At 37.7% G+C, this 18,462-nt stretch overlaps 1 protein-coding gene across 5 annotated transcripts in view; it reads left to right on the forward strand.

Annotated features, from left to right (window-relative positions):
• LOC309874737 (sodium channel protein type 5 subunit alpha-like) overlaps positions 1-18,462 on the forward strand; it is a 206,962-nt gene that overhangs the window by 60,472 nt on the left and 128,028 nt on the right. For all 5 annotated transcript variants that reach the window (XM_082753223.1, XM_082753226.1, XM_082753222.1 and 2 more), the window contains 2 exons: positions 2,898-3,128; positions 17,589-17,652. In XM_082753223.1, the coding sequence (XP_082609349.1) occupies positions 2,898-3,128; positions 17,589-17,652 (295 nt within the window). The remainder of the gene's footprint in view (positions 1-2,897; positions 3,129-17,588; positions 17,653-18,462) is intronic.

Below are 18,462 nucleotides of genomic sequence, written 5' to 3' on the forward strand. Positions count from 1 at the left end.
ACAAATGCAGAGCACCTGCAAGAGGTTCTGGGTGTCCTTATTTCCCCTTAGCCCTTCCATTTATCAGGCAGAGAAAGTTTAAATGAATGGTGATTTAAACACTTTGCTTAGCAGTGAATTGTGCCAAGCCACTCGATGGATGCTACTTAACTTTCTGGGCAAATTTTCTTTTTAAAGGGTGAGAAAATAACATAGTTAGACTGTAAGTATACAACTCCCGAAATGATTTTCCTGGAAAGTTGCAACAAAGTTCCAGAAGGCAGAGTACAAGTTATTTTTAAGTGGTCTTTAATTACAGCAATTGTATTAATAAAGCATTATTTTCTTAGATTGTTCAGAAGCCTATATGCTATTAAAAAAAAAAAAAAAAAAAGTAAAGCAGAAAGCCCTCTCATAAAGAAATTATTTGATACTTGCCAGGAACAAACTTATAAATCTAACAGCATAGAGTTACTCTTCTATTTAAAACTCCAGTAGGTAAACTGAGAAAAACATGTTTCATGAAATGACCTTGGAATTAACAGTACTAGGGCCTGAATTTGAAAACAGGTAGTCTTTTCTGGTGACTAGGATTTTGTAGGTCATACTTCCTAACGTTATCGCTGTTTACATTAGGAATCCCATTGTCCTTGCTCATGTGAGTAAGATTAATTAGTGTATGTAAGCAATACAAATGCAGTCTCCAAGCTTGTATTTGTGTCAAACAAACAAATGAATGTGCTGCAGTGATTTCACAGGGGGTACTGAAATAAAATAATTTGTGGTTTGGCTGTTTTCCCTTTCTTAAAATTCGGTTTGCATTTGGATTTCCCAAGTTTCCCTGGCTTCAGGGAAGAAACATCTGTGCATTCAAAGGGCAGCCTATGATAAATATGACTGAGAAAAAATCAGAATATTAAATGAAGTATAAGAAGAAAAAACAACAACAACTATTGTATTTATAAATCACATTCCTCTTTCCCTACCCCATTACTTTTTTTAAGACAAGGCTTTACGGGACCTGAGGAAGTCCTTCAGAATAGGGCTACAACTAAAACCAATTTCACTTCAGGTATAAAGTTTACCCAAGGCTAGATTATCAGAAAAGCTATGCTTTTCATTTAGGCATCAAAATTGGTAATCAAATCTGTTAGCAAACCGAAGAAGTTCAAAGCTAAGCTTTATCTAGATACCTGAATAGAACTCACCTCATTTTCAAAATCTGTTTCTGATGAGGAATGCAGATCCCAAGACTATCCAGCTTTTGCCTCATGTTTGTACTACAAATATTTTTTGGCTTATTCTTGTGTATAAGAGGGAAATTTATAGCCTCTCCATTTTTAATGTGCCAAAAAATAGCTTTGAAGAGGTAAACAGAATATTTAATGAAGAAAGAGGGCAATTTCACTTGAGGGTTCAGTATCATTTGTTTGGAAGGCCATTTTACAGTAATTAATATAATTCACGGGTTAACCTAATGGCAGTACTGCTATACAGCACTGAAAGTTTTAGTCTGGTAGGACCTGGATGCTTTTCTAGCAGCTCATCCTCCTTTAAGGAGCTATGATTTCCCCCTTACTTTATCTACAGAATTTTAAGCAAGACCAAAAGTGCTATTTTGCCTTCCTACGCATCCTCAAGTACATTTTTTACATTATTTTAAATTATAAAGCACTATCTCAACCTTCATTGCTGTCAAACTCTTGGGATGGAATTCCAGGGAGCTGAGATTTAATGTGTACGTTCATATTCAGTGAGCAAATCAGCATGTTTCTGAGTATTTCCCAGGAGAATTCCTCCTGTTTCCTTTTTGCATTTTCTATTTTTCCATTTAACTCAATTTCTCTTACTGTTGCCATACTGGCAACACTGATTATCAGAAGCACTGATTAGTACTTACTGAGTATTACATATAAAAAGTGAAGAAGCAACAAAATTGCTACCATTGTGCAGTTGATATTAATGTCCAACTAAAGGATACAAGATTTAGAAGAACAGTCTATTTATAAAAGAGTGGGTTTTGTCATATTCATGTAATGTTCAACCAGCTCAAATATTGCTGAACACTTCAGGAACACTTCAAAAGCAAGCAACATCTTTTGGGAAAACAGTTTAATTATTTATATCTATATACTTAAATAATAATAATCTGAATCTAGTGTTATGGGGTGAAATAAATAATAAGAGCCAGTTTGCATTACCTAGGCCTTTATTATAAGATGATTTATCTACATTGGCAGTATATTATAAAATGATTAACTTTGACCAGGTATTGTTGGAGCCTTGGGTTGTTTTACTCAAATAGTTTCCACTGGGTGTATGTGATTGCCCATATTATTTGGTTTACTTCTAATCTCAAATTCCGCTTGTTTTAAGCATATGAATTGAAGGCAGAGGAATTATTCATATGAGGACAGTGAACAGAATTTGGCACTGAAAATGTAAAATAATCAGGCAATAAATAACATTTTCATAGCTCTTCATCTGTTTATTTGAGGGATAAAGTTATCAATCACCTAAGTGATTTAAAATTAATTCACATTCTCAAAAGCCAATGGGATTTAGGCTTTACAGCCTTTACTGCAGCTCCATGAAAATAGAAAAGACTTCCTGTATTTTCTTTTATCCATTACTAGTTTTTGTTTTTGTTTCTCACTGTTCCTTCATCCAGTATTTCCTTCTATTTTTAAATGAGTGTTTTTGTAACATTAACACCAAGACTTTTGTCGAGATAAAAGTAGGCCAAACTAAATGTTCATAGTGATCACTTGTCTCCTGTTTCTGCCGTCAAATTACAAACATGTAGTAGAAACCCTTCCAGTTTTCCTTTCCATTCAGATTTTCATCATAAAAAAGTTGCTATCTGTACATGTGTTTCAGCCTCTCAACCTATAAACTCTTGGCTTTTATCTCCCTAGGACTGAAGACCATTGTAGGTGCACTTATCCAGTCTGTTAAGAAACTTGCTGATGTGATGATCCTGACCGTTTTCTGCTTGAGTGTCTTTGCCCTCATAGGCCTCCAGCTCTTTATGGGCAACTTGCGACACAAGTGTGTCAGGGACTACACCATGTTTAACTCCACCAATGGCACGTTTTACTTGGATGGTAGGACGTGGAACAGCTCAGAGGAATTTCTTAACGATCCAGGTAAATACTTTTCTTTACTCTGTTATCTGTTTTATTTATTTATTATCATATTTATCAAAATTCATATGTGAATTCATACTGCAAATGCAGTGTCATGTGTCTACTGCCTCTTCACAAAGTTGATGTGGTTTGGAAAGATCTAGGTAGAATTTTCTGTTGTACATTCGCAATTCACGCTGAAAGTTTTTTAGTGCTTTCCTGATGCAGACTAAGTGCCTGGTCACATCACTGGTGATTTTCACAGTTTTAGGGTGTCTCGTGACTTTTTTCTTAAAGCTTCCTTTCCTGAAATCAGGTGATCAAGTGGAAATTTCAGCTGTGTGTGGGGGGGTCTATTTTTCATGCTGTTTTTTCCTTTAAGACAATTTATAGCACTAACATTTTCTGGCAAAACTTGAAAATTCAAACTAAAAGTCTTAAAAATCAAAAAGCAACGCAGAGCAATTCAGTATTTATTACACTGAAAAACCCCAGGAGTCTTATTTTAAGGAAATCTCATGCTATTAGGGCCTGAACTCATTATATGGTTTGGGCCATCCTGCAGTATCTGGTGCTCTGATGTTTATTATCAAAAGGCCTGTTTTCTAGGCCAAAGCAATTTTTAATACTCTACAGTCTGCCAGACTTCAAATTACAATGAAATAGGTTCACTGAACTCATTTATTAACATTTAAAAAAGGCATTTCATGTAAATAAACTTCAGAATGTAAACAAGGAGCCCAGCTATTAGCTGGGTCTGCACGATAAACCTCAGAGACACCAGAGGGTCCCCAGTGACTGCAATGGACATTGGCTTGCATCTGAAAAAAATCAGTGATGCTTTTGAGAGAAGGAAGCAAACAGACAAATATGCCTTGCAAGGAGCTTGTAATCAGTGACCTTTGGTATTTGATTTATTTTGAGAAGACTGAAACGCATAGTCAACTTGCTAACTAGAAATGTGGTTGGCGGGAAGTAGCACTGTCATGGGGTCCCTCTGCTCTGACTGTACGGCCCTACAGTCATCATTCCTGACCCCTAAGCCAGGTTCAGGGCAGTTGTTTGGCTTGATCCAGGGCTCTGTTGAAGTGGCACAAAGTTGTCTCCAACCCAATTCTGCGTCTCAGAATTGTATGGCTCTTCAACTACATTATGTGGTTCAGGGACTGAGCCACGGGCAGTCCTGTCATTCCACATGGGCGACTTCTGGCTTTCTGCTTGGTTCCTTTCCCTGCATTCTAAGCAGCCTTGGAAGGAGTAGTGTTAGTAAGCTTTAATTCAAAGAATAAGAAGCTCAGTATTGGTATTGTTAATGAATAATGTGCTTAATAAAACATTAAGGAAGGGCATACGCAAAGCTCTGGCTAAATGAGGGCCATCTTCAGGGCTGACCTTGATTGTCAGGTTATTTGCCTCAATGTCCCTTCCACCAGCTGAAAGGGGAAAGAGAATTTTAAAACCCTATAATAAAGGTGAAGGGATGACATTGGAGCTGTGAAGATACTGTGGTTCTTTGGGAATGGAAGTAGGGTAAATGCACCACTGGTGGTCTCTATAAAAAAAAAAATATAGTTACTGTCAAGGCCAGCTGCAGCATTGCTTTAAATGGAAGGAATTGCACAGCTGCTGCAGCATGCCATGGGCAAGTTTATTTGTGTGGGTCTGATATGGGGAAGGGGAGAGACACTCATGTAAATCCATTTGGTAAATCCAGCAATGGGTAATATGGTCAGGAAACTATACTTATTATCGCTAAAGTAGATTGACCTATTACAAGGTTAATCAACTTGGTGAGATAAAGGATTAAAGTGAAATAAAGTTTGACCATGCAGTATTAATAGTAAGCAATAAAAATATAAAGGACTGTTTTAATGTTTTCATAATATTGGAAAATAAAGACAGTGAACTATGGCAAACAACTGTCACTGAAGATGGATGGACAAGACATATTTAAATAGTTGAAATGTTAAGTCACTGCCAAGGGCCACTGAAGAACTGGAAGAAAAGTAGATGTATAGGAAGAACGTACTAACTTCAGAATAAAAATTCCTCGAGAAGCTGGAGAAGGTGGCTCAGCAATAAGACTAAGCAGAACAATATTAAGTAGGATTTTCATTTAATGTTGATAATTATGCCAAAGCAATTCAAAAATTGAAGGACTGGCTCATTTTGTAACTAGAAGGAATATTGCTTTATATTCCATTTTGCGTAAGTATTATGGTGAAATGAAGTGACTATTTAACAGAGTAGTACTGACCACAATTTAATAACAGTCCAAATTTCAAGTACTTTATGGAATTAAGCAATACATATGGTTAAATTAGAGTGTAGGCAGACCAAATTAAATAAAAAGAAGAATACATTAAGAAACAGAGTAGTGTCAGTGTTTATTTTGGGGAAGAATTAGAGAAGAAAATTGGCCAACATGTTGAGATAGTAAAGTTCATTCAAAGGGAGCAAAAACAATTACAAAAGCTCACTGGAGACTTTAAAATGAATGCAGCTGAGTCACTTAGTTTGAATCAGGAATAGTAATCTAGAAACACAGAAAGCAGAAGAAAGCAGAATCCTGAAGAGATTCATGATAATATGTAAAACAAACAAACAAACAAAAAACGCAGTATGTAAACAAATGCAGCAGTGAAAAACACTCATAAATGGAAAAATGAATTGTTAATTCGTTCATCAGGACACCAAAATAATGAATCAAAAGGGATGGTATGAGAGCTCTGCTCTTGGAGAGCAAAAGTTTGCACTGGATTCTTTGAGAGTTTTTAATGTTTCAGAGGACAATAGGAAACCTCTGAAATAGCATCAGCCTCTTCTTGTGTCTTATGAACCTTTTTTGCATGAATGGAAAAACAAAGTGAGTAGATCCCTTTGAAAGGGATCTTGGTGCAGAAGACATTTTGAAAGGGATCGCTTGGTGCAGAAGACATTTTGGTTTTGTGGAAGGCCTGGAGTAGATTTAGCTCTGCCCTTTTTATTCCAAACAGATTTTGTATGTGGACTGAATTGTATCCTCTACCCTTAGCTGCTCTCAACCCCCAGGCCGGGAATATTCAGTCATCTGTCTTTGCAACATTTTTTTTTTTTTTTTTTTTTAATAAATGGGGAAATAATTTATAAAAATAACTTTGTATGGATCATCATTGGCTTAACCACAATTACGTGGTAATGCCTAATTTTTGTTTGATCCTTGTGTGATATATCCACTTTTCCCCATGATACAGGGACTCCAGCCCTGAGCTATATACTCAAGACTGTGTTCTATCCTGCTATGTGGCTGTGGTCACCATGACCATCTTGGCTGATGGTACAGGTGCTGCTCTGCTGCTCTACACTTCTGGTACCCCTGTTTCTGCCTCCACCACCAGTAAAGACAGCAAACGAGCACCAGTAGTGGTGGTGGCAGAAACTGTGTTGACAGAAGAAAAATGTGGTTTTATTATTTTATTTTTTTTCCTAAATTTGAACCAAAAATTAAATAAATAAATTGGTGTGTTTTTGTGCTTAATAGAGCCATAACAAGTCAGTCTCCTCCACCTCCCCTTTTGGCCCTTTTCCTGTTACTTAACCTTTCTTGGATGAGCTTGTTGATCCTACACTGCTTGTTTTCTCCATCCTTGGCTGCAACCCAGGGATGGCTGAGCCCTGCTCTTCTTTCATGTGCGAGGTTGTTAACATCACTGAGAGTGCTGGGCTCTTTCCTGTTACTGTGCATCTGCCATGAAAGGATCTTATAAACTAAATCCCATAAGGATTAAGGATTTTCTGCCTTTCCATCCAACACTTTGCTTGTTAATTCCATCATTTCAATGGCTACTGCAACTGAAGGAGAAGCCAGGCAACTTAGGAAAGCAAGTGACAGAGCCCTTATGCATTGGGATTATCTGGGAAAGTTCACAGGGAGTTTTCTTTCACCAATTCTAAGGTTCAGTGTTCACCAATTACAAGTTGTAGGATACAACTGACTATTTCTGGTCTGACTATCAAGAAGGAAACTTTCTTGGTCATTGTCATTATAAGCTTAATTCTATGAGGGAAACCACCTAAATTACTGCAGGTGCAGATGGTTTCTCAGCTTAGCTACTTGGCACAGTGGTCATAGTAGGGTGAGATAACTGCTTAGTCTCTCCTTTCCTCACAGTGAAAATGCAGGTTCAAAATCTGCTTTTCAATAGGTATGTCTATTTCATGATAAAAAGGAGGATTTTCCCATTCTTTCTACTAACTAAAATGACTCTATGTCTTCACAATTTAAGCACCAACCTCTCAGAAGAAGACTTGTTCTGACCTTTCTTATCAGAGAAGTTATTCTAGTCTGGTTTTGCCTACAGAGTGATGCTAATTCTTCCAAAGCTAGAAAGAAAAAGGAAGAATAAGACTAAAGTAATTCATCAAATTCATCAGGACTCCTGGCCTCCTCCGTAGGACTGTTTTTTTTTTGTTGTTGGTGGTGGTTTTTTGTGTGTGGTTTTTATTTTCTTTTTTTTGTTTGTTTGTTTGTTTGTTTGTTTTGTTTTGTTTTGTATGAGAGCAGTATGGGATAAGGGACAGTTGAGCACAGACAGAATTAGGCTAAAAAATCTTGATGTCAAGTGACAAAGATAAATTCTGCTCAAAATTAAAATGGAGACAGCTAGAGTATCTAGGAGAACACCGGCTACTAGTATGTAATTTTATTTTTCATATTTGCGTTTCAAGATTTGGTAAGGGACAGCAATCAATAAGCCCAAATAGGATTATTTGTAGACATTAATAATAATAAACATGAGAATCTGAAGTTATAGATGCAACAGTGGTCATGTATAAAAATTACATAGATAAAAAAGTACAAAATAGAGATAGTTTACATCCACGGCAATATGAAAATATGTGATCAGCGTATCAATACCAAAATTATTGTGCTGTCAGTTATCTGTAGGAGAGGTAACGGTTTAGAAATAGCAGGTGACTGAAAACCTGCCATATTAATTCCAATGCTTGTAAAGATTTCTAGGAAAGTAGCTGCAAATAGCATGCTCGAAAGCCGTAGGTTGTGGTATTAAAATTAAACATGTATTTTATGAAGTGAAGCTTTATGAATCCATGACTGCATTGAAAGTTATATGAAGTCAGATGTGTCACTGGCTTAGGCATAGTAAAAGATGAACCAATAGACTGAATGTAGTTGATTCACATTGCTGATGAGCGTAGGATCTTTAATGTAATTTATGTATTCCATTAGTAAAATGGATTATTGACTAATCAGTGAGTAGTAACTTGAAGTCTGAGTTTAAATCGGGTGTTCTTTTGTAGAGTAGGGCTCAGTTTGAGTACTGAATACAAGAAAAAAACACTTAAGAAATAAAACCTTAAAATGTAGCAAAAAAGGTTATTAAATCACTCTTGAGGTGCTGGTCACAAAATTCAGTGTGTTCTTTTACTTTAAACTAAGTACCCCAATTAAGAGGCTTTGAAAGGATCTTGTTTTCAAAATGTGCCATATATGTTTTCTCTCAAAATCAGTATCTTGTTAGGTAAAATAAAATTAATAAAAAAACACTTATTTCTTTTAGGTAATTGTCCAAGATATTGTAATAATAATAATAATAATAATAATAATAATAATAATAATAATAATAATAATAATAATAATAATAATAATAATAATATATTTTAAAAAGTTTGATAAAATGTATTAACCTTCTGGTGGGAGGAGTCAACTGCCATTTTTATAGGTTAAAAACCAACTTTTTAAGGCTGCTGTTTTTTTCTTCCAGACCACTTTCTCACATTCATTTCACGGCAGTGTTTTTTCTCTTCTTCTGAAGTCAAAGTGTGTAGTTAATGAAAGTTTGAGGGGGAAAAAAAAAAAAAGTAATAATAATAATACAGATAAAGTTTAATACAATATCTGTAATGTCACCTCTAGTTAGACCTGGATAAGTCATGGTTGCTTTGGGTTCTGTATTTAGAAAGACATATAAATATATTAAGTTTAGGTCTTTGTCTTTGCATCTCCCAATTGCATCCAACTAAGTAATCTGTGTGAGGTGCACTGTTAATGCACTATTAAATAAATGGGCATGGACATTTAGGAGTATACATTTGAATTTTAAAAATATATAGATATGTGTATATAGATGCATGTCTACATACATGTTTTGTCCAACTTCTGTGTTTAGTTATTAGCTCTGCCTGATGAGTTGCTTCATTTTTGGTTTCAGAATGTCTGAAATGGAGCTGAATGAAAAGATATTCTGAAACTGTGTGAAGAGTACAGAAAATAATGATGTCCAAGCCAGATAATAGATGTAGCAAGTTTGGGGAGAGCTGAAGTGTTTGAGGTGTTATCTGAGGTGGTAATAGAAGACAGTGAGTGTTGGATGAGTAATTATGGAGGTGGGAGAAAAGAGGGAAGCAATAAATCAGGTTGAGACTGGAAGAGGTGTTTTATTATGTATGATTGTGTGTGAACCAATGATTAAGACAAAGAACCTCTCTGGGCTTTCAGGCTGTGCTTGTCAGTGTGGAAGCTACTTGTGTTACTCTGCCGTTAACTGTAAATATTGTGGCTTTGTTCAGGTGCTTCAGATCTTTTGATAAATAGCTTCTTAAATGCTCAAACATTAATGCAGTGATATGTTATTAACATGGGTATTGTACCTGTGCACTTTAATGTTTTAAGCTACATTGAAAAAGAAAGGCCCAGTGGAAGAAATACAGGATCAGAGAAATATAGGAGTTGGTACTGTTGTACCCGATACAGCCTCTTCCTGACAATTCAGTAGCATTATTTTTTGATCTTGTGGTGAAAGAGCAAGTTCTTGGTCTCAAAACAATTTTTAAACATAAGGATTTGCCCCTCAAATACATTTCTTTTGCTCTCATCACTGCATTATTACCTCTCACAGACAGATCTGCTAGGGGAAAGATCTGCCACAGAAGATTAAACCTAAATATTTTGAGAGTTTTCCTGCACCTTCAGATTGTTCATAAACTACCAAAGTGATATACACTTGACTCACAGAGCACTGTTCAAATGGACCTCATCTGTGTCCTGCCCTACGGAGCCTCTCCGTGGACTTCTGCTTGCTGCAGGTTCAGCAGTAACGAGCCTTGCAAGGGCAAGAGGTAGCTCTTGCATTTAACTCTGAGCAGTAAGTCCAGGTACAGCATGAACTCACCACCAGAGAACAGCTTGCAGTACTGCTTTCCCTTATCACACTGGTTTTAAGCATTAGGAAATATTTTCTCCTGTACATCAACACTGAATTCAGCCAAGTGAGGTAGAAAATAAATAAGGGAATTGCCAGGCTCAATCTGACTTTGGTTTACCTGGTGCAGCACCAGTCTGTGGCACAGAGCAGCCCCACATGTTCCAGAAGAAATTAGTACAGCCCTGAGTATAGACATTTTTCTAATTTTGTATTAACTATTATAATTCTGGATATCCTTATCTATGTAAGCAACCAACCTGTCTTTGAATGTTTTGGCTACAGGGACAGCTTGTGGCAGCTGAAATGACAAGTGCAGTGAAAAAAAACTATATTTCCTTTATCTTTGTTTTTGATTCTTCCCCCATTTTCTTAGGGAAAAATAAAATAAAAAAATAAAATAAAATTATCACATTCTGTGTCCAGGAGCACACAAAGACCCCTATTCTCATTTTGTAGAATGTGTGCTATTTTTGACTCTAATTGTCACCCCCTTTCTAAGATAAAAGATCTCAATTTTTTCAATAGCTCATCTTATTAAAGTTTTTCTAGTCATTCTTGTTACTTTCACCCACTTCTCAATACCCTACAGTTCAGCAGTTGCCCTACTGAGAGCAATGCTGTGCTCTGACTTCTGGATGACATAAGCCACCGGTTAATAAATTGGCATATTTTTTTCCTGTATGGCACTGTATCCTTTTCCTCCTGCATATTAGTACCACAATTTTCTTTGATCCTAGCTTCAAATTATGTAAAAATGTTGGGTAAGGGTTTCAAAAAAAAAAAATTAAAAAAAAAAATCCGTTTCTCTTACCTGAGCTGACACAGGGAATTAGGGAATTTAAAACTTGGCAATGTTATGAATGGGTGAGATGTTCTTTGCTTTACATCACATTCTGACAACACAATATCTGACTTTGCCTTTTTCTACTCATTTTCCTACCAGGACAGACCTCTTTAGCGTTCCTCATTCAGTCCTGGCTTGGACTTGAGTTACCTGAAAGTACTGTGCTGTCAGTAGATTTCCTCAGCTCTGCTCAACCTCTCTTTTCACTGTACTTACAAATGTATTAAACCAGTGCAGACACAGTTCTGCCTATTAGCCTTCAGAGATTCTGCACCTTGGCATTTCATCTCTAACCTTTGTTTCCCATCTCTTAGTTCTTGAGCCAATTCATGTTTTCTTTATCACAATACAAGCAGGAGTTTTGTTTTGTTTTGTTTTTGCATCTGTCTGTATCACAAATGCATTCAGCCCTTGTAGCAGCTTTTGATTTGAATTCCTTTGTGCGAAATATATATATATGTATATATAAAAAACAACAAAACAACCGTCTACAAAACTTCCAGACACCACACTTCAGCGTTTTGCTGCCTGTTCATGTGAAGCGCTTGTTTAAACAAGTGGCATTAAATATGCTTTTAGTTGTGTACTGTGCAGCATACAGCTCCAAGCGGGGGGCTGCGTGGCTGACCAAACACAGAGGCATGGAAGGGGTGGTCTGAAGATCATTAAAAGACTGCACACATATTTATTGCTGGTCATTTTCTCCTGTCTCACCTTGCTCAAAATGCTCATGGGCTTGGCATGGTCCCCAAGCAAATTTGACAGCGTTGGTGGAATGCGTAAATTCTCTGCTTCCTTCTGGCCTGCAGCTCCAAATGCTCCTGATTTGCTTTTCCTTCCCTTGGACCGTGCACCGCCGTGGATCTTTGAGGTTTTCAGAGCCTCTTAGTAGTGCACAGGAGCCATTTAGCAGAGGGCTTGATTGATATCTTTAGTGGCTTTTTCTCAAAGAGAGTAAAAGCTTCTCTATCAAAATTGGATGAATTATTTTTTTACCTTATGGAGACGGTGGAGCCCTGGCTGGGAAATTGCTTTTTTGGCTTGTGTCAAGCACTGGAGGGAAGCACTGATGACAGGAGCTTACCAGTGACTCTCGAGCTTAAGGAGACCACTTTCCTCCCAGCACCTTGTTTTATGGTTTTCCACGACCTCATCCCAGCTCCTCCATATCTCCTGCAGGATGGCTCATACCCAGAAAAGCCCCTGGAGTCAGAGCTGTTCCAGGGCTCTAGATACCCTAAAGCCATATATAAACCAGTGCTGTATATAAGACCCTCAAAAAAAGTTGGCTGCTTGGACTCTGCCCCCTCTAACATCTTCACAATTATCTCCTCCTTTTCCTTTTTTAACTGAAATTTTGAAAACATTCTTAAAGATGGTGATGGGGTGAAATGGCAGGAGAGAGCCGGACCAGAAGCAGGTGCAAAAGGCAAGAGGATGGGAAGGGTGGGAAGCAAGAAAGGAGAGGAGAGCACCTGAGAGCTTGCAAAGCCTAACAGAAGGACCAACAGCAGCAAATGCCAGGGGAGAGAGGAAGACAATCAGATCCCCTGTCATGGGGTGAGCAACAGGAGAGTACCTCATTATTATAATTATTTGCAACCCCTTTTAGCAGGGAAGAACTGTCTGGCAGTGCCATTTATTCCCAAGCATTCTTCCCTAATAATACCCTTAATACGGCTTGTTCCATCGCTTTTGTGAGAGGCATGTTTTTCATCTTCAAACTCAATTTCATTTATTAGAGACTTCACCATGTGTGACACAGTGTGCACACAGCAAGTGCAGCAAGGATTCATTTTAATTATTATGTATTACCAGGAGGTACAGTGTGTTTGTGCCGGTGGGCGAAAGGGCGAGGAGGGGGTGTTATCTATTTTGTTTCTGTGTCACGTATCACAACTGTAAGGTGATGGGGCTTTCTGAATTGCATTTTAAATTTGGATCTGGACATTTGTTGGCTGTCAGTGCTCCATGCCAGCCGTAGCGAAGGGAGAAAGTCTCCAACCAGCGTGTACCCGTGTGGCTGCAATAAATAGTCCAAGATAACAGACACCTCTCTCAAGTTTTTGTTAGAAAGTCAGCCAGAGGACTCTACTCTGGGCAGTGACTAATGATATTTGAATGCTGCTCTTTACGCAAGTGCGATAACATATATATTTTTTTCAAACCCCTATGACTTTGCGGTAAAAGAAATCAAAATATCATTTTAGCTGGATCTTCAGATAAGGAACAGAAGGTGGGCTTTGGAAGCATGTTTTCTAAGCTGATTCTAACCTTATTAATTTTTTTCCAACTGGAAACTTTTACCATCCTTCTACACAGAATTGCAGAGGGCTTTCTACACTGCAACTTTCTGCTAAGTGGTGTGACATAGGTATGGAAGGTATAAGATGGAGTATAATTTTAATTAGAATTAATTGTCTTGTTGAGGAATTTTATGGGAAGTTTGGCTTTTTTTTTTTTTTTCTTTTTCTTTTGTTTGCCTGACAGGTGGAGCCATTGTGAATTATTTGCTGTATTAGAACTGCCTGGTGTGGAAGAGAGCAATGTGGAAACCTGAAAGATTGGTAAATTGGAGAAAGCGTAGAATAAAACAGCAGAAAAGATGAGCAGTTAGAAGAATTTATTTTAGAAGGAAGGCAATGCAAAAATCTAGAGGATTTTTTGTATTTGCTCACTGTCTGCATATAGCTGTAATCTAAAACTAGGGTCATCACCTTTGCTGGTGGTGGAGAAGGGCGCAAATTACCCCACTCTATAGTCATGATGCTCTGTTCTGTGGGCTCAGTGTCAGATCTAAAGACAACCATCTACCAAATAATAATGTAACATATAGCAGCTGTGTAATATTTGTTATCAACCCTTTCCTCAAAACAGTTAGGGGAATAGACTAGAGGAACTTCTTGGTACAACATTTATGTTAATGCTTGATAAAGCCTATGCCAAGAGATGCTATCCATAGTAGATGGAGGTAAACCTCTACTCTCCCTAACTGTTTTTAGTACCAGTTGCAATGAGGTTATGGCAGCATGAGCTTCATCACCCCAGTACACAGCAATTAATGTTGCTTGAGCCACCTTGGCTGAAGCAGTTGCCAGTTTCACGTTTTCCTTTGTAGGCAGACAAAACTCTGTAAGAAGGTAATAAGTTGCTTGTGAGCACTCACTTTTACAGGCTTGATTTGTTGAACTCAGCACCTCTAAAATACAAGCCAAGGAAGACAACACCAACACAGGGGTTCATAGTGCACCTATATATTGGCAGCAGAACCAATGTAGTAATACTATGTTAGGAGCAATGGGAATTACGGGGTCTTAGTATGTTTTTATAAGACTCAGAGTTGATACAAATGTGCATATGTTTTGGAGAAGATAGCATCTGGTTGTTGGAAAACATGTTTCTATTGAATTTTTGACTGCTAAGTGCTGACAGGAAATGTTCTGTATTATTTAAAAATAGATGTTTATCTGGCACCAATGGAGTAAATAATGTGCGGCCAAGAAGAAACAGATACTAAGCGAGTGTTATTCTGATAATTTATTTTATTATTTTAATATAACCAAGTAGTGCTGGAAATTCCTGTAAGAAACTTCCTAAAAATTATAATACTGACTATAACTCTAAAATCAATATTTTAGTATAGCTGGAAGGGAAAAAAAAAAAAAACAAGACGGTTTTCCTTTGGAGAAAATGACATGTTGGATATACTTTATCCAACACAAGCAAGTGTGAAAATGTTATTGTTTTGGCTTGATTTTACTTCAAACTGAAAAAAAAAATATATAAAATATATGTATCTATACTATGGAGGTTGTCAGTTTTATTTTCCTATTGTGTTCCCCATTGACATGCAGAAACTTTTTATGATAAAGCTAACAAAACAAAACAAAGATTAGTTTGAATCTTCCAAGACAATGAAAAAGTCATGTTTTCATAAGGCATTTATCAGTTCAAGCAGTCTGCCTTTCAGAGATAAACGTCCACTGCAAATGAAAAAGGAGTTTTTTGGTTTTTTGTTCACGTTAAAGTTAAGTGATAGAAAGCTGTGGCCACGGGCTAATATGATACTAAGGTGGTTTGTTCTTAAGAGCAAGAGAGATGACTGCTTGCTTCTTAAAGACCTCTGATTGCATGGCATGTTTGATCGAAATCCAAACCAACTTGCTTTGAATGACAAATTGATTGTTGTGTGCGTGTTTGATAATAGAGCAATTTGTCCCCTCAGGCATAATACTCTAATCCCCCCTTCATTTATCAGTAGGGAATCAGTAATTCAGCTTTTCTTCAGGAAGTTTGGCACAGTAGTGGTGATGCTCCATTGCACAGTTGCAGATCCCGTGGTGAAGATACCAATCCTAGCCGCATCTACACACTGATTCCTCAGCATGCATTTCATATCGCTCTTCAGCACCAACTGTATTGCTTGTTTTAGAAATGTAAATGTTTAAGTCACAACATAATTTTGTGTCTTCTTGAGGTTTTAAATGTCTTGTTTGCACACACGCTTTTGCTTTGATCCTCACTTCCATGCTCTGACTCTGTTCTCATTTTCTGGTCCAGCTGAGCAGGAGGTGTTGCTTTGGTCTTCAGGGCTTCAGTCATACCTTGAAGAAATTGGTCAATGTACAGTGACAGATCTGTGGTCCTTCTGGTCCTAGCATTTGTGGTATGAAACGTTGCAATTCCTAGGGAGCTGTGCATGTTTGCAAAGTTCAAGGTATCCTGTGTAGCCATACCACTTATCAGCAAGGTGCAGAACATCTGTGGTTGTTTGTCTGTCTCTTATTTCATGGAAGTGCTCTGTTTCCTCCATATCACAGAGGGTTTGTGTCACTAACTGTGTATATCCCAAATAAGATACCATCTATCCTGAGAACAGTAGAAGTGTTTCACCAGCAAAAGTGCAGAGTGAAAAGAGATATAAAAGTCTGCATCCCTCCTGCTTTTCTGGTGATTTTTCACAGCTCCTTAACCATATTGATCACTGAGGTGTTGCTATCAGTCAAGATATTTCTGTCAAAAGCCCAAATGTACGGCAAAGCCGAAAAGCATACAGTCTGAGCAGGATATATGCGCTGATAACTTGTGAACACCATCACATGCCCTCATAACCACAAAGCTCATGGACAGTAATTCCTTCTTGGCATGCAGCAGGGCAGGGCTTTTCCCCTGCTCGCAGCTTACTGAGAAAGCCACAGCACATCTGTTCAGTGGCTTGAGCCATTGAGCATTCTTTGCATAGCCTGACTCAATAAGCTGTCACTCTTGATTTTTAAAGCATTTCACAACAGGGGGTTAGGTTAACCTATAATGAAGAACCTCTTCAGAGCATCATCTGCAGAGGCCCCTTTGCTCGCAAACAGATGTTGTGTAAGGCTGCCACCATCATGTCTTGTGTCAACAGGGAATCCATCCTTGCTGCTGCAACAAAACACACCAGTGTACCCACCCTCCCTGTCAGCTGCTGGCCTCTGTTTTGCATTTATGATGATTCTAGATCAATGCTTTTATCCTTTCTTCTATGCTGCCATTCAGATTATAGAGATTCTCCTTAGAACATCTCTTTTTTTCAGGCTCTCTCTTGAAAACTGATTTTGCTTATCCTTTTGAGATGTTGGCCTCCTGTTACGTTTCTCTGAATTTTAGACCATTTGTTGGCTGGGGATAGGAGAGGGAGTGTGTACAGAAAGGCTCTTATTAGCCTGGGGATGCTAATTTCCTTAAGTCTCATTGATAGTCAACAAGGGAATGATGCAGAGCACTTAAATTTAGTGTGCTCCTCTGAGTCTCCCTCGAGAAGTGTCTGTCTCTCTCCATTGGCATTACAGATGACTGCATTGATAAATATTTGTCTTTATGAATACTTCCATGTTTGTCTGATCTTTAACGGTGCACATTTTTCCATTTCTTTTGATTTATAGTGTGTATTTTCTATCCTGACCAGGCTGGGGGAATAACACTGTGTCGGTGTTATTACATTTTGACTCGTATCAAAGTTGCATTTTTAACCTATGAGTCACGATTTGTTATCACAAACTTTAATTAATATGTATATCATCAACACAGAGTCCTAATGGGCAAACTCATGGATTAGTTTCAGTAGGCATTGCTATACTGAATCCATTAACATTGTTTGTATTTACAGCAGCCACATGGCTAGATGATGTTTCCTTCAAACTTTGCTCACAGCCTTACTGCCACCCTATTGCACTGGTCAGGTTTAGATTATAAGCACCAAATGTTTGAAGAGCTTTGAAAAATATCTTTGTTTTTACAATTCATAAAAATTAAAATTATCAAAACAAAGCAAAATATGCCGTTCTTTCTCAATTACTGTGCCAGTTGAATATGTTAGTTGGTGAATAATATTTGTGAATGTTATCACTCCCAGAATGTACTTGTTAAAAAGCTGTTTCTCTAATTCTGTTGCAGTTAACTACTTCATAAAAAATGGTACAGAAGATGTATTACTTTGTGGCAATAGCACTGATGCTGGGTAAGTAATTTAAATGGCTTCCCTTCTGTTTGTGTTCTTGTTGTTGTTACATTTCCTTCAGTTTTTTCCACTTTTCACCTTTATGAAGTAGATATTTCAAATTCCTTGTTTCAGTAGTAATAGGAGAGAGTAATGCTTAGAGACTGCAAATATTTCATTTTCTTACAATGCAGACAGCAAGGAAATCACAAATAATTCCTGTGTTATAATAGTTTACTGGTCTGCACAAAGGACTTCGTTCATAGCCCTACCACCCATAGAAGCTAATGATTCCTTCTACATCCAGTCCTCAGGGTCTAAGTGCATTGTCTGGGTGTATGATTTTATTTGATAGGTTCTTGTGATCTTAATGGAAATGGAAGAGTTGGTCTGGGATGGTGAGAGATGGATCTTGTGTGGGCAGAGGAGATTAAAAAGTATGCAGAGACTGTAGGGTGTTTGAAGTTGTATGACAAAGAAGAATAGAGACCTTAGTGTGGTGGGATGGATTAGCTTTTGATCTAAATATGAGGGAATAGTTGAACCAAGGAGGTGGATGACCTAGGTCAAGTGAGGAGAGGATGTACTTTTGGAGGAGAAGGATGTTCTGAGCTGGTAGAACTAATTGTGGAAGACTTAAAAAAAAAAAAAAAAAAGGAGGGGGTGTTAAACTAGGAAGAGCTTATTGTGAAAAGAGAAGGAAGATATAATCTAATCTTGCTTGTGTACAGGACAGTGAGAAAAGCCATGGGGTCCTGGAAAGAGATGCTTTACTTTCTGCTGCCACTATCTGTATCTGCATTTGCATAAAACAAAGGGAAAGCTGAAGTG

Source organism: Aythya marila, assembly GCF_965140915.1.
Source record: "Aythya marila genome assembly, chromosome: 2".
NCBI lineage: Eukaryota > Metazoa > Chordata > Aves > Anseriformes > Anatidae > Aythya > Aythya marila.